This window comes from Lycium barbarum, chromosome 1, assembly GCF_019175385.1.
Source record: "Lycium barbarum isolate Lr01 chromosome 1, ASM1917538v2, whole genome shotgun sequence".
Classification (NCBI taxonomy): Eukaryota; Viridiplantae; Streptophyta; class Magnoliopsida; order Solanales; family Solanaceae; genus Lycium; species Lycium barbarum.
The window spans coordinates 149,582,472-149,607,176 of record NC_083337.1 but is presented as its reverse complement, the minus strand read 5'-3'; the positions used below and the strand labels follow the sequence as shown (position 1 = coordinate 149,607,176).

At 35.5% G+C, this 24,705-nt stretch overlaps 1 protein-coding gene across 1 annotated transcript; it reads left to right on the top strand.

Moving 5' to 3' along the window:
• The first annotated feature begins 13,022 nt into the window (after positions 1 to 13,022).
• LOC132643548 (F-box protein SKIP16) lies at positions 13,023 to 24,705 on the top strand. The gene is made up of 5 exons (XM_060360005.1): positions 13,023 to 13,370; positions 16,652 to 17,374; positions 17,482 to 17,700; positions 19,326 to 19,432; positions 24,375 to 24,705. The coding sequence occupies exons 1-5, from the start codon at positions 13,164 to 13,166 to the stop codon at positions 24,451 to 24,453; spliced, it is 1,335 nt and encodes a 444-aa protein (XP_060215988.1). The 5' UTR covers positions 13,023 to 13,163; the 3' UTR covers positions 24,454 to 24,705.

The following is a 24,705-nucleotide window of genomic DNA, read 5'->3' as shown; positions in this document are numbered from 1 at the left end:
TCTCACATATTATGTTGAAGAAACAAGTCGGGCATATACCCGTGCAAGGGACCATCTAATCCATTACCATTATTTACTAAAATAGACTATTTTTACTTCTTCCGTCCTAAAATATTTATCACATTTTTTTAATCTTTGAAAGTCATTTTTTTTAAGGAACCAGGTGTCATTTTTTTTTTTAGTTTATGCTAAATGCTCTTGCTAAAATTTTAGATTCGCCGTTGCCTTGAATAATACTTCTTGTTTTAACGATATCTTGAGGTAGTACACGATAGTACAGTCGTGTATATTTTGGTTTGTCGTAAAAAAAATAAAATTACAGACAGATATTCCTAACTTGTGACTGGGCATAGTGTGGGTCAATCCGAAATCCGTATTTTTTGGATTTTGGATTATGAATTGAACTTCGGATTTTATTTTTAAAATTTTAGGATTTCGGATTGGACATCAGATTTCACATTATATCCAATCCTAAATTTTTATACCTTATATGTAGCCTCCCCATAATATATGTGTCAAATACTAATTAGTCCAAAAGTCTAGTAGATTAGTAACATACTGACCTACCCATTATAATATTAAGTCCAATATATAATATTTTACCAAATTAAATATAATTTAGCTTGCAAATCTAGAGTTTATTTTACAACTTCCAATGAAGTATAGGGAATAATGTGAAACTGAACTATGTGACTTGTTACCTTTTGGTGTAGTGGTAACAACTCTTTGTTGAATCCATATATTTGGTTTCACATTATGCTAAGACCTGGTAACTGGGACACATGAATTCGTTCCTAATAAGCCTGCCTTAAAGGCTCAAAAGTCAAAACTGAAATATCCAAACTGATTAACTCGAAACCGAACTTAAAAATCCAATTCAATCCGAGCTTATTTGGATTGGATTGGATTTGAATCAATTTCTTCAATCCAAAAATTCAAATCGAAAGTTTCATATCCAATCCGATGGCCCGAACGCCCACCTCTAGCACATTAAAAAAGCAGAGATGACACCAACACTTTTTCTTGTTATTGTTTGCGCATTTGACGCAACTCAACATTACAGCCACCTCATCTCTATACCGACATCTCTTGTAAGAATACTGAGTGAAATAAAAAAGGCCAAACCCCTCGACAATTCCTTATGGTCGTCAAGATTTTTCACTTGAACACCTCAATTAAACACCTGGTGTAGGATTCGACTTTGCCATTTAGACACTTTTCGCTGACTCAATCAAATATATAAAGAGTGTGTAACACACTCGCCTAAGTATTACCTTAGGAATTCAATACAAAAATTGACAAGTGTTTCTAACTAGGCCTTTAGCATTAAAAAGTAGTCTTCTTCAATATTACTCAATCTTAAAAATATCTAATAAATAAGGGAACTTCATATTGTATTTATTAATTTTTTAATGAGCGTGACTTTTGCTAGGATGACACTTATTTTGAACGGAGGGTGTACACTCGCTTCAATAGAAAGGCAGTACACAATCATCATGGATACTCTCTTCACCATAAATTTCTTTGACTGACTAGTATTCCTCTGTTGTATGTAGGGGTGTATAAGGTAAATCTATAAACCGCACCAAATCGATAAATCGAGAAAAAAATCCTACTAGTGGTTTGGTTTGACTTGATTTGGTGTTGGAAAAAAAACCCAATCATAATTGTTTTGGTTTGATTTTAGCTAAAAAAAAGTCAAATCGAACCAAACCAACCCGACATTACATGTATTCAATTTTAAAAATATTTTATACATAAAAATATTTATTTGTAATGTAATTTATAAATATTTCTTAAATTTTTTTATAATTTTTTTTATTTTATCTATTATCATATTATTCAAGCTTGAACTTAGAATTATATCCTATGATGTGATAAAGTCCAAACCAAAACCAACTCAACACTAATACTAATAAAAGAAATTCATATTAACCGTACTTATTTTAGCATGACTTAGTATTTTTAGATTATGGTTATTTTCTTTATGGCTTATTAATTAGCAATATTTATTTTAACCGATTTTATTATCTTTTGTTGAATATTTTAATAAAATATCATCACTCTTCTCACATTTTTTGTTATTTTGTTATGAAATACCTTAATTATATAGTTGTATCTTACTAGGACTAAAGAAATATTTAAAGTAAAAGCTACATGTTTTGTATCAAGACTATTCCGAAAAAAAAATCCAAAAAATCCGAGAAAACCGAATAACCCTAGAAAATCCGAGATTGAAAAATTCGAATTTTATTGGTTTGGTTTGGTGTATAAATTTAAAAATCCGACGCAATTGATTTGGTTTGATTTGGTATTTAAAAAATCCGAACCAACCTGATCTATGTACACCCCAGTTGTATGCACACCAAATTAACAAGCAGAGATGATACCAACATTTTTTGTTGTTATGGTTTGTGAATTTCGCATAATTCACAGGCGCAGCTATAGCCACCCCTAATCCCCAATCCACAGCTCCGCTACACAACTAGCCCTCCCGTCTCCAAGACCTAGACTTAAGAAACCAAAACCCCAGACCTCCAACTTTGGTCTGAAGTTCGTCTTATGGGGTCAAGTTTAGGGTTTTGGGTTCAGAGTGTGGGTCTGAGTTTTGTGGTCAGGGTCAGAGTTTTAAATTCTAATATTATTTAATTAAATGGACTTTGTATTTGTGATTGGAGTTGGCGAAGTAATTTTTATCAATTACTTAGCATTTTTTTGCGCGGATTGCCCTTCTTTTGGGTGGTCTTTAAATTTTGCCTTTTATATTTGTGGTCTTTAAATTATGCTCATCATATTGTTGGTCTTTAATTTTTGCCCTTCGCATTGCAACCCTTCGCATTCACGCAGAAATCATGAGGTTCTGGGTTCGAACCCCCGCTCAAGCATAAATTAAAAAAAAAAAATTGCAAGGCAAGAGCCGGACCCGGCATACACTTGTTAAGGAATTACCAAAGTTATGCCGGACCCGACATACTCATGCCTTATGGGCAGACTTGGCATAAGTATGCCGGGTCCGGCATAACTTTATTCCTTAACAAGTTTATACCGGTGGAGGCATACTTATGGGCAAACTTTTAATGGGCAAACTTTTAGTTAAGTCTTAACTAAAAGTCTTTTCCTAGTTATGCCTTATGGGGTAGACTTTTAGTTAAGGCACAACTAAAAGTATGCCCCATAAGGCATAACTAAAAGTATGCCCATAAAGCGAAACTTTTTCTTAAGCCATAACTAAAATTTTTTCTTATAAGACAAAGTCTATATCTTAAGGAAAAATTATGCCTTATTTAACTAAAAGTATGTCCCATAAGGCATAACTAGGAAAAGACTTTTAGTTAAGGCTTAACTAAAAGTTTGCTCATAAGTATGCCGGACCCGGCATAAACTTGTGAAGGAATTACCAAAGTTATACCGGACCCGACATACTTATGCCAAGTCTGCCCATAAGGCATAAGTATGCCGGATCCGGCATAACTTTGGTAATTCCTTAACAAGTGTATGTCGGTGGGGTATAGCGAAATTTAAACTCTGCCTTGCGATTTTTTTTAAAAATTTTGACTGAGTGGGGGTTCGAACCTGGAACCCATGAATTTTAGCCGAAGGGCAAAATTTAAAAATTTCAAATATGAGGGGCAAAATTTAAAGATCACCCCAAAAGAAGGGGCAATTCTGCGAATTGCCCATTACTTAACCACGTGCAATGTGTCTAAATTCTTGTTTATAGCATCATTTTTTTTTTTCTTATTTAAGACCCATAATTTTCAAATTGTGTTCTTGTTGTTTTTCTTGGAAAATAAAACACAAATTATATAAAAGGACAATTTACCATTGAGAAAAAATTGTCGTAATTTATCCCCTTGATTATAATTGAAGAGAAATTCAATTGTGGATTTTGGGATTGATACTTAAAGAACATTCCTTCAAACAAAAAAAAAAACTAGAGAGAACAGATAATTTTAAATCTTAATTTACTGGATCAAAAAATTGGAAGAAGATCTATTGTAAGTCATCAGATATCTTGTACCACATCATATAGAGGCAAAAAATTTTTTGCCTTTATAATGAGCAACCACCGTGCAAGGAGATAGTTAGCACATAGGATCTTCAAGGAGTTGAAGCCGGCAACTGATTTCGTGTCCATTAAAATACCGTGTGCATTAAAATATTGGAGGTCGATGTTTGCATTCCATGGTGTATAGTTCACTGTAGAAGATTTTCATGGATTAAAATGTTGTGTATATTCAAATGCCCTTAGTTAACAAATTTGAAATAGTAATCACTATTACTTATCACGAAACTCTCCTACTTATGGTACTATACTTATAAGTTGTTTTCAGCTTATAAGCTGTTTTTTTTAAGCCCATCCAAACAGCCTCATTACCATAATGACCCAAAAAATTTAAATGATTCTTTTACCCTTCAACAACTAAATTAATTATTCTACATTAATGTACAAAAAAGATGTAAATTTTTTTTTTACTGATAATAATGTTGACACTCTTCAATTACCTGTCGTATTATGTTATTCAATTAACTCACCTACAATTTCGAAATACGAATCAGCTTAGATTATGTAAAACATCCAAAAGAAGATACTTAAACGATCAAGTTGAAGATGATATGAATTTGAGAGTTGAAAGCATACGAAGAGACTAAAGTTAGTTGTTATATTTATCTCTCAAAGACTGATTCACAGTTCACACGCTATATATATATATATATATTGAAGGTTTGTATCAAAATATATTTATAGGGCTGCAGAAGTCAAAATAGACATGAATTCAAAGTGCCGGAGCCGGAGTTGAACACGACGTCAGCGTGCATGCGAGTGGATATAGAGGCAAAAACACATACATTCTAGATGTTGGAGCCCTGATAAGTAGAGACAATAAGAGAAGTTTTGTCAAAGTGAAGCTACTGAAAATTGAGGGACATAACGGAGAAGGAAGCCTCAGAATGTTTCACCAATAAGATCATACAAGTTGGTTGGAAGTGACGAGAGTTGCCAAGGTAAATTACGTCAAATTGATTAAAAATTTTGACAATCTGATTGCGCAATTTTTTTTTTATACCCAAATATCCCCCGCCTCTACATGTGAAGGATTCGATTTGTGCATATGCACGATAAAACTGTCCATAAGACTATATCACTGAGGGGTCGTTTGGTACGCGGACAAAGTTCTGCTGGGATTATAGTCTTGGGATTATAATCCTGGGACTAAATAATCCCTGGATTATTTAGTACTAGTTCTTTGTTTGGTTCATTGGATTAAATGTGAGATATATCATGTATAATCCAAAGCATGTGTTTGGTTTGAAGTTGGATAAAGCTGGATAAATTTTTCATTTCCTATTTTTAACCTTGATATTCCAATAGCTTATTGTGCATAAGTAGTACAAAACTTATGCAGAAAAATGATGAAAATGTGCATAAAAGTATAGGAATTGTTGTGCATAAGTGCTGGAAATGCAGGTGTGCGTAAGTAGAACAAAACTTATGTAAAAAAATGTTGGAAATGTGCAGAAAAATGTAAAAAAGAGTGCAAAAAGCCATAAACCATGCAGAAAAATGCAAAAATAAATGCAGAAAATACAGACTGAAGCTAAAAAATACAGAAACTGTGCAAAAATGAATGCAGAAACTATGCAGAATCTGTGCAGAAATTGTGCAAAAAAGAGTGCAGAAACTATGCAGACAATGCAAAAATTATGCAGAAAAATGCAAAAACAAATGTAGAACATACAAGAACTGAAGCTAAAAGTACAGAAACTATGCAGAAATTACAGCAAAAAGAGTGTAGAAACTGTAGCAAAAATCTTTTTGCAGAAATTAAAAACAACAGAAATTGAAACTAAAATTTGTAGAAACATACACACAATACCGTACCATAAGAAAAGTTCAAAATACATGATTAGCATCCATATATAATATTTACATTTGCATCTTCATGCTCTTCTCCGTCACATATCAAGTTTGTAGAGCTGAGGCATCAAAATATAATACAACCATTAAACCTTTTGAAGATCGTCAATTTAGCAAAAACTATCAACCCATAGCAGCCCTTACAATCATATTTATATACTTGGAAACCTATCATTGACAACCATCCACACATATAACATTTACATCTGCATCCTCATGCTCTTCCCGATCACTTATCAAGTTTATAGAACTGAGGCATCAAAAACAAATACAACCATTAACCCTTTTGAAGGTCATCAATTTAGCAAAAACTATCAACCCATGACCAAACCTTACAATCATATTCATATACTTGGAAATTTGTCATTGCCAATCATCCACACTATATTTTGACATTGAAGTTTACCCATTCGTAAGAACAAATTCATTTTCTGACATTAGAAGTAAGCCCTATTGATGCTTTGATTTGTTGCTCTGGACTATACAACTCATGATAAGAAGGGGATGAAAAGATATCTAAAACTTTTTCACTAATTTCAGATTCATTACGCCCCAAACTTGTCAATTAAAGCACCCATTGTTTTGCCATGGTTTGTCATAAATTGCTTCATAACATCAACTAAATCCTTTAAAGATGTCTCGTTATCATCTTTAACAGTTCTTTTTCTTTTTCTGCTTTTCTCCTTATCATTGACATTAGAAGAGGAGCTTCTAGTATTTTTACCTTGTTGTTGGTTTTGTTGGCGTTCGGGATTTACACTTTCAGAAGCTCTATCTGCACTTTGAGAAACTCGACTAGGTCCATGAGCATTTTCGGCTTCTCCACAGGCTACATTAGGTTTATGTCCAGCATCTTCTTCATCATCAACTTCAATAAGAAGTCCCAATCTTCTGTCATTAGAAAATCCCTGACCTTGTCTCCTTACAATTTCCTCAAAAGCATTTTTCAGCCCTTCTGCAAACTCTCCCGTTGCTCTATCTTTTCCAAATATTTCTTCCCAATCCTCGAACAATGGCCATGTCTTGTTTTGCATTCCTTTGGCATTTGGATCAGCCTATAATAAAATAGGATAAAGCAACATATTCAATTAGTTGAAACTTAATTGTAAGGAACTAAGTTGAAACTTAATTGTAAGGAACTAACATATTCAACAACAACAACAAGGTGCCCCCTATGCAGTTACTAATCTAGATAAAAAGAGAAGTTATTCACCACCAATTTTCAACAGGACACTCTAATTTTTAGCAAAGACTACTTTTCACCTACCATCATATTGTTTTTATCTTTGGAGACCATAAATAAAATTTAACACTTTAAAATGTATTAACTGAAGCAATTTCAAGTTGAAAGGATAAGAGCCAAAAATAAAACATCCAGAGGAAAGTGAACTAATGACTATCAACTGAGCTTTCTGGACTAGATTCATATCTACCATAAAACAAAATAAAGGTTAATCCAGTCTCGTTTCTCTCTGCCACTACTTTCTTTGCTAGAGCCCCCAGAAATAGAGGAGGATATATCTTTCTCTATTTTTTTTATTTTTTTTGGATAACTGAAAAATCCCAATGGTCAAGTAGCACATGGTTTGAAACTGGATAGATAATGGGATCGTCTCCTCTACCTTTCTCCAGTTAAATACCAGACTTTTCTCTGTGGCAAGCTCAAATTAATGACCTGCTCCTAATCCATGCATCACGTGTTAACACTCTTACAACTAGACCAAAGGTCGGGGCTATAGAGAAGAGGGTATATATCACGTTTCATAGCCCATGAACTGAAATAAGCATGTCGTTCCACTAATGAAGAATTAAACTAGCTACCAAAGTATGTAGCCTATGGATGTACATTAACATTCCGTCTCTGTCCAAATGAAGCTATAGAAGAAATAAATCCACTAATACGTGGTTTCCACATCAATGGGAACTTCCATTAAAATTTAGGACCAGTTAGATGAAAAGGATGCACATTATTTTTCAACACATGAAAATCAGGACCAGTTAGCTTTTGTCGATTCTTATCTACTTTATGAAGTTGTCACCATCTTCCTATCTAATTACGCGGATGGAAATTGGAACTTTATTAACAACATATTCAATGACTTGAAAAATAAAATTTTCATTACCTTAACAAACTCATTCCATTTGCTTGGATCATCAACTATAATTCTTTCATCACCATATTGAAAGCCCAAACCACTTCGACTTTTTAATAAAGCTATAGTTCCATAATCCCTCTTCTACGCTTTCATTTTAGAATTAATATGTGGTTGAGATTTCAATCCAGAGTTAGCATGAATTTTGTTTAAATAAAGCTCCAATTCCGTCGTATATCCATGCCTAAAGGTGCTATTATCCGCTTTGCAACCTTTAACACACAAATAATTTAAATCATCAATAATAGTACGTTCTTCTTCTAGAGTCCATGACCTTCGGCTATGAGGTGTTGATCGGCTCGACCTTTTTGATGCTTGGTCAGAAGATGATGTGTGATTACTCATTTCGTCAATATGATCTTGAGCAAAGCTGATCAAATAAACCACATAGCAAGGAATGAGCAACAAAAGCTCTTAAATTTATTTCGATGGAGAAAAAACAAATGAATTATAGAAATTATAACATTCGCTATACTAAAACCAAATATTACTCCCTTAGTTTTAATTTGTTTGTCTGGTGTAACTTGACATGGAGTTCAAAAAAGTAAGAAAGACTTTTGAATCTTGTGGTCTTAAATTAGAGAAATGTAGAATGTACCAACATGCTTTTTAGTCTTGTGATTTTAAATATGTCATGTGGAAGGATGGTATTAAAGACTTGCAAAAAAAAAAAACCTTTTGAAACAGATTAAAAAGAAAAATAAAACAAATCAATTGAAATAACATGAGTATATTAATTATATATTTTTAGTAATTATTTTTTTGACGCAAAATTTAGTGTTACATCCTTAATCCGAAGACAAAAAATCGATTAAAATAACCAAAACTGGTTGGAGGCTTGGAGCGTAATAGATCTCCCGATAAGCTGGAGTGTGAATTCAACTTTTCGGGAGCATTTGATGTCTTTTCCCTTTGTGTTAATCCGATTTTCTAATGCTAGATATTATTTGATGAATGAGTTGTACTATCTTTGAACTTTGCACACGTGGAGAAGTAGGGGGCTCAGAAAGAAATGGACAAATTGACAAGCGGTTGATAGCAAGACTACCAAGTTGGCTGGTGGAGAGTCCACTGTTATCACTTTGTTTTTCCTTACTTTATCGAAATATTTGCAGCGCAGGTCAATCAAACTACCTTCTTTGAGAATGTTATAAATTATGAGACATATATAAATAAAGATATTCCAATAAAATGCAATAAATATTAAAAATTCAATCTAACATCACGACATTAGTTATTAGTTATAGTAATATGCAATTTATTGAGAGAAAAGAAAAGAATAACCAATGCAATGCAACAGTACCTTTAAAAAGATCCATTGAATTAAAAAAATTGCATTTCGGAAAGTTGTTTTATAAGTATAATTTGATGATATATTTAAGGTAAAACGAAATTAACATTTTTAAATTTTTTCTGTTAACTCTAGGAATACAAAAAAGTTTTTTTTTTTTTTTTTTAAAAGAAAGAATTTTAGTAAAATCCTTAGCAAAGTAAACAAAAAAGGATAGGTGAAATCAATAAAGTCACATACTTAATTAAAATTTAATCATATATATAATTATTAAATCTGAAAATAAAATTAAAGGCAAATTTAAATCTAATAAGTTAGTGACATTTTTTAACCCTTTTTTTCCGAAAAGAAAATAATGAAAATGATCATTGTCCCCTTTCATTTTGCAACCCAACATATAACATATGACAAAGCCGACCGCTTTAATTTCTTATAAAGAAATATTACTAAGGCCTCATTTGTTTTTATTAAGATTAAGATATCTAAATCTGAATGCACATATGAATGATTAAGATGTTGTCTCTAGATTTGAACACTAAATGATTAAGACTGTTTGTTTTTCAACATCTGAATGTGCATAATCTATTTATTCAAACATAATAGTTATACAATTCAAATAAAAAGTAAACTAAATATTAGAAAATAAATGTAAATGCAATAAAATCAAATCATTAATTGATAAAAAATGAAACATTTATGTTCGCTAGTGATGAAGGAGATGCTTTGTAGTGGTGTGGTGGTGGTAATGGTGCCTGAAGAATGCGTGGTGGTTGACGATGGTGTTGATGGTAGTTGGCGGCGATGCTAGTTATGATGTTAGTGTGGTGATAGTGGTTGTGATGATAAAGGTTGTTAATGGTGGTAGGGTGGGGGTTGGGGTGGAAAGTGGGAGGGTGGTGGGTGAGTAGGGTTAGTAGGTGGGTGGTGCTAGGGGTGGGAGGGTGGTAGTGGTTGACAGTAGTGGTGGTAGTGTGATGGATGGCGCAGGGTGAGGTAGAGAGGTTGGGGTTGAGAAGGTGGGGTGGTGGTGGTTGTGATGGTAGAGGTGGTTAGTGGTGGTGAGGGTTGGGGCGGAGGGATAGGGATTGGGAGGGTGGTGGTTGTTGTTGTGATGATAGATGTGGTTAGTGGTAGTGGGGCGGAGGTGGAGAGAGGGTAGGGTGGGTGGTTGTGGTCGAAAGGGGGCTGGAGCTGGTGTTTGTGGACAAAGTGGTGGTAAAAATTATTCACACAAAAGTATCTCTTAATGATGTTAAAACTTTGTCCAAGACTCTTAATCATTAAGATTTATTCCGACCAAATAAGAGCTTAGATCCTAATATAAACAAATGTACTTAATGGCCTAAGGTTTGAACCATTCAGATTCAGACCTCCATTAAGTGCAAACAAATGAGGCCTAAATAAACTATTATAACAAGCTTGTTCTATGATCTTTTATTCTTTAGTTTGGCGGTTCTGTTTTCTCCGGCGGGGGTAGATAGAGGAGAAAAGATGGATCTGGAAAGCTTAGGTGGGCTAACTATGCATATAATCCTATTCAACTGATATACAAATGAATTGAGTTAACTATTTATTTATCGAAGAAAGAAATTGTTGTGGGAGTTTTAGCAAGCTGCCGGATCGAGCTACTTGCTTGCCGATGAAACTGTTGTACGACTTTTCAAAAGGGATTTTTACACTATGTCAATTAGAGCAAAATTATTACCCGTTTTAGCCTTTTTTTTTTTTTTTTACCTGAGTTAGCCCTTTCACTGTGAGTAGTTGAAAAGTTTGTATAATTTGTATAACAATGTAAAAGTGTGTATAAACACCTCTTATACACTTTTATAAGGGGTAGAAGTATGTATAAACACCTCTTATACATTATGTATAAATACCTCTTGTATAAGTTTGTATAATATTGTATACTGGTATAAAATTGTGTATAAATTCCTTATATACATTATTATACAATTTGATACATTGCATATAGTAGGTGTATAAAGTTGTGTATTTCTGTATAATGTTGTATACCGTGAAAAATTAGCTATGCGGATGTAAAATAAAAATATGGCTATGTGGATATAATTTCTTATGCTGGATTGTACATTAGTGAAATTTCCCCATTCAGAAAGTTGTTTGCAAGATGCCTACTTAAACTATTAACAAGCAGCCTGCTTGATTGCAAACTTCTTCAGGAAATTGTGTATTTAAATAGACATCCAAAATAAAATGTATTTATAATGTTTTAAATTTTTTCAATTATCTCTACGAATAAGAAATTTTAAAAATATACAACTTTTAAAAATTATTACGCCCCATAGTCCAATATACAATATTATACTTGGAAAAACATTAAACATAATGTTCAGTCTTGTATAAAGTATATAATAGTGTATAAAAAGTATTCATACAGGGAAAAATCAAGTAACAAACTCAAAATATAAATTACATGACGTAAATATTTTTTAAAAAAAGAGATAAAGCTTAATTTTCCCATAAAGGGAAGCAACTTCCTTCTTAAAAAAGAAGAAGAAAATAATGTTATGGCAAAAGTCATAAATAGCCCCCTAAACTTTGTCACATTTTCCTCATGGCTACCAAAATTTAAGCTTGTTCCAATTTGTCACCTAAAGCCCTCTGAATTTTTACCATTTAGCCACCTTTTGTTGATGTGGCAAAGTGTGTGTAATACACACAAGAGAGGAGCGTGAGAGACATTATTTACCCTATTTTTCATTTATTTTTATTTCTTCTTCTTCACGTTTCTCCTTCCCGCTGCCGCCACTGAGGCCGCTGCCGCCGCCGGCAAACTCCAATCCCTCCACCACGAACCACTGCTCCCTCATCTTCCCCTCTCTTCATTTTAAATAGCTTTTTCCTTTCTTCTTCAATTTTTTTACTCACTATAAACAGACTCATCACCATCTCCACCCCACCCCGTCAACACCCGCTCGTGGCTTCCCCGTTCCTTAAACCTTAAAACCATTAAACCCACCCTAAACACTACTCTTCAACATCACCGCACCACTGTCCCACCACTATTCCTTAAACCTTAAACCTTTCAACGATCCACCATCATTACCACCCTACACCTCAAACAGACCCCTTAACGCCCTTATTTTCCACCGAAAACCAACCCCAAAAAACAAGCTCTAAACCCAACCTCTGTAATATCCAACACTTTCTACGGAAATTTATTTCTTTCATTACTCCATTAATTCATCCTTAAAATAATAAGTTATTTATCCATAAATTATTTATTAGACACTAAATTAAAATATTAGAGCTTGGAAGGGAGGAATAAGAAAGGGGAGAAGGGGATTTATCTTGGAAGTGGAATGGGGATTTTTCTACGGGGAAGAAAGAAGCAAGGGGAATGGCAGGGTTTGGCGTGGTGTTGGCAGGTGTTTGGGGTGGGGTGGCGGCCGCAGATGTTTTTTTTTTTTACTTATAATAATTATTTTGGACCCAATGCCACATGTCATTTTTTAATTGGTTATTTTTGCCATGTCACCACGGGTGTAATACACAAATTATGTTTTTTGCTGATTGTAACACGAGTGGCTAAATGATGCAAATTCAAAGAGGTTTAGGTGTCAAATTAGAATAAGTTTAGGTTTAGCACAAAAATATGATAAAGTTTAGGGCTATCCGTCACTTTTGCCTAATGTTATTGTCCCCTTTCATTTTGCAACCAAACAAATAGCATATGAGTCATGTGACAAAGCCGACCGCTTTAATTTCCGACAAAAGAACTCTTACATAAATAAAACAACTAAGCGGTTCTGTTATCATCAGTTTGGGGGGTTGTGTAAAGATGGATCTAGAAAGCTTAGGTGGGTTAACTATGCATATAATCTTATCCAATTTGGCCCCTCAAGATGCTGCATCAGTAGCTTGTGTTAGTAAAAGGTTTAGGGGTTGGACCTCTTCTGATGATTTGCTTTGGTCCAAATTCTGTGCTGATGATCTTGACCTAGCTGCCCCAATTGACCCCCTTGGCAACCCCTTGCCCTCTTTCAAGGTACAACTTATTCATTTTGTGCATTTAATTGAAGTAAAGGGTGATGGGTTAGTTTAAAAATGTGTTTTTTGGTATGAATGTACATTTCTTGAATTTATTACTACTACTATAGACATTTGGTGCTGATTATCTTGACCTATCTTCCCCAGTTGACCCACTTGGCAACCCCATGCCCTCTTTCTAGGTACACAGATACTCAATTTATGCATTTAACTGAGGTTTTTGTGGACATTAATATTTTTTTCCTAAAAAGAATGATGGGTTAGTTTAAAAACGTGATTTTTGGTATGGGAATGTAGTAGACATTTTTAAAATTTGTTATATGAAATTAGTACTACTGCTATAGATGAATTTTCTGTGCTGATGATCTTGACCATGAGCCACTTGGCAATCCCATGCCCTCTTTCAAGGTACAGCTATACTCAATTTATTCAATTAGCTGAGTTTTCGTCCTAAAAGAATGATGGGCTAGGTTACGAATGGTCGAAAAATGGGAATGTAGACTTTTTTTAAATTTGTTATTTGGAATTAGTGCTACTACTATAGATGAATTATCTGTGTTGATGATCTTGACCTATCTTCCGCCCTTGACCCACTTGGCAACCCCATGCCGCCTTTCGAGGTACAGCTAACTCAAAAAAGAATGATGGGTTAGGTTAAGAATGGTCGAAAGATGTGATTTTTGGTATGAATGTAGATATTTCTTAAATTTAGTGGGCGTTTGGACATAAAAAATTTGAAACTTGAAATAAAGTAGTATTTGCAAAAAAGTTGAAAAATGGTATTTGGAAATTGGAATTGTGTTTGGACATGAATGCAACATGGAGAAATGATAAATTTTGTGAGTGATTTGGAGTGAAAAATGTGAAAACAGGTAGTTGGAGTTTTTCGAATTCTGGAATATTCCCACTTGTGGGATTACATTGGGTATGTTGTTGTTGTTGGAATATTCCGGAATCCAACTTCAAGTTGGATTGAAGTTGAATTCCGGAAAATTTTAACAATTCTATGTTCAAACATGATTCCGGAATATATTTTTGGAAAAAAGTGAAAATTATCCATGGCCAAACGGGCCCTAAATATTAGTACTACTACTATAGATGGATTTCCTTTTCAGAATTAAAAATTTTAAGGAAATTTCTGAAATTCTTATAATTTTTAAACTGTTTGACTACTTGAATAGTGACAGGGTTGTAAAACCGGATGTAGGGAGTAAAGAATCACAAGTGATTGTAGCATTCTTTTGTAATGATTTCTGATTGTTGCTTTCTTCAGCTAATAATTTACTTGTACTAGAGTAGCTTTTATCAATTAAAACCCCAAAACTAAAAGAAGGAAAAGGGAGGAAAAAACAAAGAAAAGCGAGTGATTATAAGCATCGTTAAATGCTATGATCATGTGAATATTAACTAAGTAATTGTTTGAGAACAGGGAAGATCGTGCAATAGAATTGATTAAAGTAAATTAAGTTCTAACTGGGGTTTTGGTTGTTAGATATAATTACTTCCTATTCTTAGGTGTTTGGTAGTGTTAAAACTGTTGTCATGGTATAACTATTCGAACTAAATTCTCTTACTGAGTAAGACTGCTTTTACATTGCTGCAGTCAACGCTTAACAGTGTTTTCTCCCTTTGCTTCTGGATAATCACCAAATACTAACTCCACTTTCATGCTATAACATGCATTCATCCTCAACCAAACGCTGAGTAGTTACACAAGAGTAGTTTCCCTCTTTTTCCACTCATAAATATTGCAGGAAATAGCACCTGGAGATAATTTTTTTGTCTAGTTTTCTCCCTACATTATACGAACTAAGCTTGTTATTTAAGTGGGGAAGGGTAGAGGGGAGGGCCCATTATCCCCATGTCTTGAAACTGCAGTTGGTCCTAGGGGTTGGCCTCTGACGGATTTCTCAACAACAACAACATACCCAGTGTGATCCCACACACAAGTGGGGTCTGGGGAGGGTGGGGTGTACACATACCTTACCTCTACCTTTGTGGGGTAGAGAGGTTGTGTCCGATAGACCCTCGGCTCAAGAAAAACGTTTTTCAAAACAGGTTTGGAAAACTACAAGAGTAAAGAAGCTATGGTGATACCGAGGAAAAGAAAAATACTGAAGGCAAAAAAACAAATACAATTTTGTATAGAATGTAACCAGGGAAAAGGATATGTCAAAGGGTAAAAGTCAAATTGTCTGGAGTGCAACACTCTTGAATTCTTAATTCATCGAACCCCTTATTGGGCATAAGGTGGACCCAGACGGATTTCTCAGTCACCAGGAAAAAATATAAACGGACCATATGATCATTATTGGCAACATATGTGGTAGTAATCTAGACCTGACTGATCCATATTTATAAAAGAAAAGAAGTATTCTTGACCATTACATCAAATGTAGGGTCAGTATTTGGAAAATTGATACACTCGTTGCCTCTTTTATGTCGTTAAATGTGAAGTAGAGAATTTTTTTGAGAAATATAACTGAACAAGAGCATCCGCCTTTTCTCCTCTTGATCGAAAGAGGCAGACTGCTTGGTGAATTTCATTTTGTGCTGTGTTGCACTCTCACTAGATTTATGATGTAAGGACTGCAAAGAACGGAAATGGGGATACTTTTGTTCAGATAAATTCTTCTTCTTTAAGATTAATTTTCATGTCTTGCCTACTTTATAATGTTGAAGAATGATGTCATCGAACATTTGCCTGGAAATGTGCGTTCTCCAAGTGGTTATACTATTCTAGGTTGAGTTGTTTTTATGACGGTGGTGTACGGATCAACTCGCACACACCTCCGACTATCCACGGGTACTTGCTACCTTCCACCAGCATAGGTACCGGGTATTCCTGTCCCATAAGGTTTAGGCAGACGAGAAGAAACCTAGTTTTTTTTTTTTTGCTTCCGTTGAGATTTGAACCTGAGAGCTTATGGTTATCCTCCCAGTCTCCCACTTTATTGACCACTAGGCCACACCCTTGAGTGAAAATTCTCGGTTGAGCTGAATCTAATTATTGCCATATGTTTATGTCTTCTTGTCTGTTTTGGTCATGTTAACAATTAATCGATCATGCATGCCTTATCGACATAAATAAAGAAAACCAACTGTGCCCTTCTTGTAAATGTTCGCTCTCAGCTTCGGTTCTTTTTTTGTAAATGTTCCGTCACAGCTTTATTTCTCTCTTACACATGCATCTGCATGATTTTGGACATATATATGCACCATTGGCATGCATTCCTGGAACACTTCTGACATCTTGGCATGTTTATGTTGTTCACTTAGGCATCTTATCAAGCATGGCGGGAAGCTTTTAATCTGTATCCATGGCCCTTGGTTACTCGAGTTAAAAGATGTTGGGGCAGACTAAAAGAGTGGCTAGCCATAAATTTCCCTGAAGTTTTGGCTACACTGCGTAAAGGTGCATCCGAGGACGAAATACTGGAGTTGGAGAAGAGTTTGAAAGTAAAGCTGCCTCTACCTACTAGGGTTCTCTACCGGTTTTATGATGGTCAAGAACTAACAAGTGAGGAGTCCAGTGGAAACATGCCTGGGAATTTATTAGGCCTCATAGGAGGCTACTCCTTTTATGATCATCTGGTGAATGTGTCCTTGTTGCCTTTACATCAAATGATAATAGAAACTAAAAAAATTATCAGACATCTCGGTTTCGGCAATCGATCTAAGTACATTGTTGTAGCAGCCTCTTGTGGTTACAATGAAAAGATTTTCTTGCTGAACTGTTCCAATGGTCAGCTTTATGTTGGTACAAGGAATCTCAAAACTGACGGAGAAACGCTGCCTTGTGTACCGGACGCCTTGATAAGTTCGGTGCATGATGTAAAAGGAAGTCAACAACAGGATGCCATGCTATTGTGGCTAGAGGAACATGTCCGTCGCTTGCAACAGGGCATTATTAAAGTCCTTAAAGAAGGAAAAGTGAGAAGTATCAGTCTTTTTCCAGAAGATCCTCCACTTTGTTCTGTTGCTGTTACAAATGGTGTAAAGGTAATTGTTCTGACACCATGGAGCAAATAAAATAGACATTGCTCTTGTGAGTTGTTTCTGGTTTTAATTTCATTCTGAAGACTAGACTGATAGTTAAATCGTATCAGGTCCGTGCTTCTTCTGTGTTCGTCCCAGAGTTCAGCAACATTCAAGATGAATATGAGAATTTTTTGTTTGCTTATTCTATTCGCATGTCTCTTTCACCTGAAGGATGCAAAATGAATGGGATGACCTTCAATTCTTGCCAACTCTATTGGAGACGTTGGATCATCCGCTGCAATGACGATATTGTGGATGACGTAAATGGTGAAGCGGTGATAGGAAAGGTATCATTTTCATGAAGTTGTTTGATGTGGAAACCACCCTTGTTAATTAATTAAAATGTTGAGCTTCTGCTGTCGATCATGTTACTTTCAACGGTTAGCTTTATAGCAAATTTTTAGCGGGTACCTCTCTCATGTGAAGTGCCAGTAGATGCTTTTTTCTTTTCCAAAGAAAAGAAAAGCATCTTCTGGCACTTGGGGATCTTTCATTTTGTTTTTCGATCCATCAAACGAAATAATAGTGACTTGCTTTTTCTCTGAAAGAAAGAAAACTTGCTGGAGCTGGAAAATCAAATATCAAATCCTAGACGAGATGATATTCTTGTTGATCAGATTACGTAAAAGACTCATTCAAGCAATATTTTCTGTAATAACCTAGTCATATAGCTAACTTGATTTTGGGGAAGGATGATTATGCGTTGGCTTATGAATCAGTCTTTTCGCACTTCTGCTGTCAAACTACAGAAGCTGTAGAAGAGATGGAAAGACAGCCCTAAAGGGACATATATCAGACTCTCATGAAGTATTCAGACTTTCATAAATGGGTTTTATGGAACCATTGCAGATAGTATAGTTATGATAAGACTGAGAAATAGGTTTTATTTGTTTGATAACTTTCTTTGTTTTCTTCTGGACAAAAAGGAAGCTACTATGGAAGAACTGTATTTTTTTCCAGCCTGCAACGGCTATGGAAGAACTGTATTTTTTTTCCAGCCTGCAACGGCATAGCAAATGATACTGCTCTAGTTGAGGCTGAAATTTATGTGGTCTTTTCAGTTCATAACGAACATGGATGTGCTTGAGTCTGTTGGGGAGTATCTTTACGCTGATCTTTTAACACAATTAAGATGTGTTAAAGAGATATGGCAAAATACTAAAATATTTCTTTAGTACAGAAAGAGAAAGGGAAAAGCATTTTAAGCTAGCTGTCCAATATTTACTTTTATGGCCCAAAAATTGAATTCTGCTGGAGCTCTTTTTGGGCAGCGTCTCAAAGTTCTTATTTTTCTGTGCCAAACTTTTGCAAAATAATTAACTCAACTAAAACGATGGACAGCTGGAGGCTCTTTTCCTCCCCTCCCCCCTCCTCCCCGCAGGGTGTAGGGGGTGGAAAATGGTGCGGAGGGCTGTTGGCTTTTCTTTTTCTATAACTATTATGTGATCTTCTCTGTATTCTGCTGACCTGAATAATTTCAACACTGTATCAGAATAGCGTTCTGAGAACTGAGAACTCTTCTGTTGTAAATATGTTTTGACCCCATCTTGGTGTGATGTTAATGACTTGATATGTGATTTCTCAAAAAAGAAAAGAATATAAAGAAAATAGTAGATGTCAAGCGAACATGTTTGTTTATTGTTAAAAAAAAAAAAAACGAAGAACGAGCAGATTTCCTTGTGCTCATTTACCACACTCCTTATAGTTCTACTTTCTCCTTTAACTGCACCAATGACCTCTTTTGACCAATGTCCGAAGCTTGAGCTGCTTCGTTTTTTATCCAGAGATAGTTTAACTATGGGATCTGGTGCTTTTGTTTTCTATTGTAATGTGCATTATTGAACCAATTGGTCTCAGCCGCCGTTTGTACTGGAGATTATCTTATTTTTTGCGCTTCTGATCATATTTGCAGTTTCCACTGCTACGACCGGGAGAGGAAGAATTTATCTATGAGAGTTGCACAGCACAATCGTCTTCACCAGGCTCGATTGAAGGATCTTTTACTTTCATACCTGGAAGGTATGTCACATTACTGGAGTTGGTACACCATCAAAATGATGTTCTGTCGGTGATTTCATTACACCTTCACATGCACTCTAATATGGATGGTAATTGCATTTTCATGTATACACCCTTTTTACATGGCCAACCTGTTGATCCTAATCCGGCAGATTCTTACTTCAATCATGAAATGACACAATGATTATGCACTCTTAGTAGGGCTTATAGCTTCATAGGAGACATTGCTTGAACTCCTCCCCCCCCCAAAAAAAAACCCCAACACACCTTACACCCCAACCACACACACGGAAAAAAGAAAAAAGAAATCTGTTAAGTGCCAGTCATTTCACTTCAGTGATCTAGTCTAACAGGAACTTCAAATATGTGTCCTTTAACCTGAATAATCAGGTGACCATTTATGTTACCAATGTCAAAATAATAATAATAATGAGGTGAGCAGGCAGGTTGTACGGTAAAACCAGTTTGGTGACATAGTCAGAGAGCATACGAGCAGAACAGACCATATAGGGATGGCAGCGGTGCGGTGCGGTGCGGTGCGGGTTCTGTCTAAACCCACAAAATTATAACCCGCCCCGCATTGCCTCTAAACCCACGAAAACCCGCCCCGCACCCGCACCCACACCCACATAAACCCGCCCGGCACCCACATAAACCTGCCTCGCGTTCTTTTTTTGGAAATTACAACCAGAATTTTTTTTTCATGTAAAATTTGAAAGATACCAGGGGACAAATTTACAATCCCACATATACTCTTCTGCAGCTAAACATTCTTTGATACCATAAGCCAGAATGATGATTTAAAAGCAAGTGAAACTTTTAGATCCCTTATATAGCTCATTAAACCATAGAACTATGGAATGATAGCTTTTTATCCATATCAATCATATCCACTTTCTTCAATTTGAAACTCAAAAGCAGTGAGGACATTTGGACATATAACTGTTCAGAGGAAATGTGCCATCAAACAAGATATCATTTTTCCACTAAATGAAGTGAAATATATCTACTACATGTCTAAATCCCAATTCATCAACTTAGTGGCGTTCTCCCAACACACAAACATGAAGTACATACAATAATAAAAGAATCGTTTAGTCCTTGAGCAACAAGGATTCAGCACGAAATAATTTGAAATCTAACAACATGATGGTATTACCAAGAGATAAAAAATTGAAAGATACCAGGAGATAAAAATTTGAAATCCTCGTACGCATAATGGCTTCGATTTATACATCATACACTGATAACAAATAAGGATTGACAACTTAACAATAAGCAATGCTTACAACTGGAAATTAGTTTACAATGATGCAATATAAAGCTTCTACAACAGCTTGACCAATATAAAGTAAAGAGCACACAATGGTCTAACGATGCTCTAACGCCTGAAGCATTTCCAACAAATTGACAACCATCACTCGTTGTCAAGTTCCCTGGATAAGAATTCAGCAAAATAGGCAAGTATTTGCTGAACAGTGGATGCAACAAGTGAGGAACAAAGTGCAGCAAGGTACAATGATGATGTGAACATCGTAAGTGTTTGGCTGTCAAATTTGCAGTACAGGTTTGCTGATGTGCCTGCTTTTTTCCTTGTCATAAACAGATGGGAAAATCTTGCGCAAGAAATGTTCCATTGATGTCACTCCCCCTGTTCCAAAGCAGACACACAAACATCATAAGAAGAAACAAGAACAATGTTCATTGTATGCAAACAGAGCCAGTGCTTCCACAGTCCACTACAACTGTAAAAATACCAAGTATTTTTTCCTCAACATCAGGACTAAACACGACACACACTCCAATCAATACAAACATAAAGAATATTGACACTGCTATTTTTTGAATCTTTTTACCAGATACATAAAGTAGCTATAGCCCAGTAAGTCCACTTGAATCCGGCTCTTCCTCTTCGTCAAGTAATGTTGGACATGAAACTTTGTCGACCGTAGAAGTCAAACCTGAAAAGAAACGTATGCAATCCAATTAATCAATATAATATGAAAAAAAAATGAAAACTTTATTATCATATTTAGTCATTGAGAGAATTACTTACCATTTACTTCGTTCCATAACCAAGTGCGAGCACACATCAAAGCCTCCAAAGTAGTAGGATGAAGTCTACGACGATGCGGACTAATCAACCTCCCACTAGTGCTAAATGCCATTTCTGAAGCAACTGTAGAGACAGGAATAGCTAAGATGTCACGAGCCATATTCTGCAAAGTAGGAAACTTTAATCCATTTGTCTTCCACCAACTTAAACTGTCGAACGATGGAGTTCAAGGTAGCAAACTTTCTTCTAAATACAAATCTAGCTCCGATCTTGTGTCCACATTAGCCCTACTCGAAGCGACAAATCTATCAAAGCTAGACAGACGATCAACCTCAATAAAACCAACAACTTCATTAGAACTAGATGCTCCATGTGTTGCAGGTACTCTACTCCTATACTCTTGAAAGAGATTGAAACAGTGGGTTCGAACTTCTTGAATCTTATCTAAAGCAATTGTTTCACCATAAATATGTGGAAGATAAAACTCCACCAACTTCACCTTATACATCGGATCAAAGATAGCAGCCACACCCATAAAAATATGCACGTCATCCCAATATTTCTTATATTTCAACAACATTGCTGATGCCGTAGAGCTAATTAAAAGGTTAGAACTTTTAACCCAAACTTCCAATTCTAGCTTAATTTCACAAACTTTTGAAAAGTACTGATTTGAAGTTGGATATTGACTTCTTGAGAATTGTTCAGTAATATGATAAAAAAGCTTCAACTTACAACAAACTTCTTCTGCTGCACTCCATTGCCCTTCAGTTGGATAACAACGATAACTAGTGTCAGTTAGACTCAACTTCATAAATACATCTTTATAGTCTAGGGCCGTTTTCAACATTAGATATGTTGAGTTCCAACGAGTTGGACAATCATACTCCAACTTTTTGTTACAAGAAATATGTAACAACCGTGCAGCTTCTTCAAACCTTTCAATTCTACTTGATAACCCTATCCAGTATAAGACACTGTTGCGCACATTACTAACACTATCTCCTATCACCTTTAGCCCTTCTTGCACAATCAAATTCAAGATGTGTGCGGCACAACGCACATGAAACAATCGACCCATCAACAATAAATCCCTTTTACAAAGTTTCTCATCTAACAAAGTCTTCATCATTGCATTGTTTGTGCTACAATTATCAACTGTAATGGTTGATAAACTTCTTTCAAGATTCCACTCTAACAAACAATTAATCAACGCACTACACAAAGTATCCTTATCATGTGGGGCAGGTACATAAACAAATCTAAGAATATGACTTTGAAGCCTTCATGAATCATCAATAAAATGCGCTGTAATAGCCATGAATCCTTTTTTGTTATTGTCCGAAGTCCACATATCAGTAGTAATTGCAATTCTACTTGTGAGTTTTTCCAATAAGTTAGAAGTTTTTGATTTCAAATTGTCAAAATCCTCAAAATATCATTTTTGATTGTGTTCCTTGACACCATTTTGAACAACGGCTGAAGACTAGCAACAAATTTTCTAAATCCTACATGATCAACTATAGACAGGGGATATTCATGCAATATAATGGCGTGAGCAAGTTCTTTACGTGAAACATCTTGATCGAAATAATGTTGGCTACTATCATCACCCCCCGAACCGCTATCGTTTCCCAACTTTCTTGGCTTATTAGGACATCTACGAAAATGTTCTGACATAGACGATGTCCCGCATTTTCTATTTGCTTTGATACGAGCATTACAGTAATTACAAATACCATAGCGAACACCATTAACGCTTACCGGTTTAAAATGTCTCCATGATTTAGACTTCAATTTCCTTTTTTCAGATTCAGTAAATTCAATAATTTGAGAAGACCTTTGGCTCTCACCCTCAATGGGCACAGGAAGAGTACTAGAAGATGAACCAACCGGATTTTCTTGATTTTGAGATTCCATGCTTATCGATAAGTACAAAATACAGAATTTAAATACTATTAGTGAGGCTCAATGGGAACTGTATAGTGTTTTTGGTTGTAGACAAGGATAATCTTTTGAAGAATTTAAATGCAATAACACTACCAAGAAATAAAATAACGAGAGAGGCTCACACAGAAATAAAATAAAGAGAGCAAAAACAAGAGAGACTAAAGGACATAATAATCAAATAAAGAGAATGAAAACCAGAAATTAGCAAGAGGTTTTACCTTGAGAAATTAGCAGAGATGGTATTTGTTTTAGGGTTTAGCAGAGATGGAATAGCAGAGATGGACTTAGCCGCTGTCTTACTCTGTCAAGAAAAAATAAGCCGTAGTCGTATGTTTTAGGATTTTGTAATATTTTAAAATCCCTAACCCGCACCCACACCCGCCCCCGCACAAAATTAATTTTTAAAAATTTAGACCCGCCCCGCCCCACACCGCACCCGCCTATACCCGCACCCGCGCATACCCGCACTTGCCTAAACCCGCCCCGCCCCGCACCGCCCCGTTGCCATCCCTAAGACCATATTGATATAGTCATCCAATTATTATTTTTTTCCGCTGGAACAAGAGTTCATCCACTCTTTTGTGGTAAAATTTAAACACTCAAAAGAAAATGTCCCATATTAAGCTGGACTAGTAAGCTGCAAATTGCCTTAAATCCTTTCTGCAGTCAGAATCTGAAACCTTTCAATGCTGTATCCTTGCTCCAGAGGATTCTAGTTTTGTGTTTTCATTTTTAACCTTTTGTAGCAACTAACAAGATTCGTGTTTGTTATCACTTTATGGTTCTCTTTATAGCATTTAATTGGTTGTTACTTTCTGATGCCTTTTTTTTCTATATGAAGCAGTCCCTGTAAAATCTCGTATTTGAAAGGGTTGGAGTAACTTTTGTTCTTGGCTGGCTACTAAGAACATTACTATATGTTCCTTTTTTCTGCAGATTAGCAGATCCAAAAGGTAGTCCGTTCGAAGCTGTGGTGTCAAGATTTCCCCTTTTGGTGCCAGACTATATTTTCTGATGGAAATCGTTCAAAGTCCGCTCTTCTATGTTATGCGGTTGTTTATAGAGTGAATAAGCGCTATCTTGCTCCTGTTACTGAATGTGTGATCTTTTTCCTTTTTCCGCTTGCTGTGTGATATTCTTATAATGCTTCTTTGGTCTACTGTTATGTGTTTTTTTTTCTGTGGCAGAAAATTATTTGGACTATTGCAGATGTACTGTCTTATAGAAAAGGATATAACATGTAATGCGAAAGCTTTGCTCTGTGCTA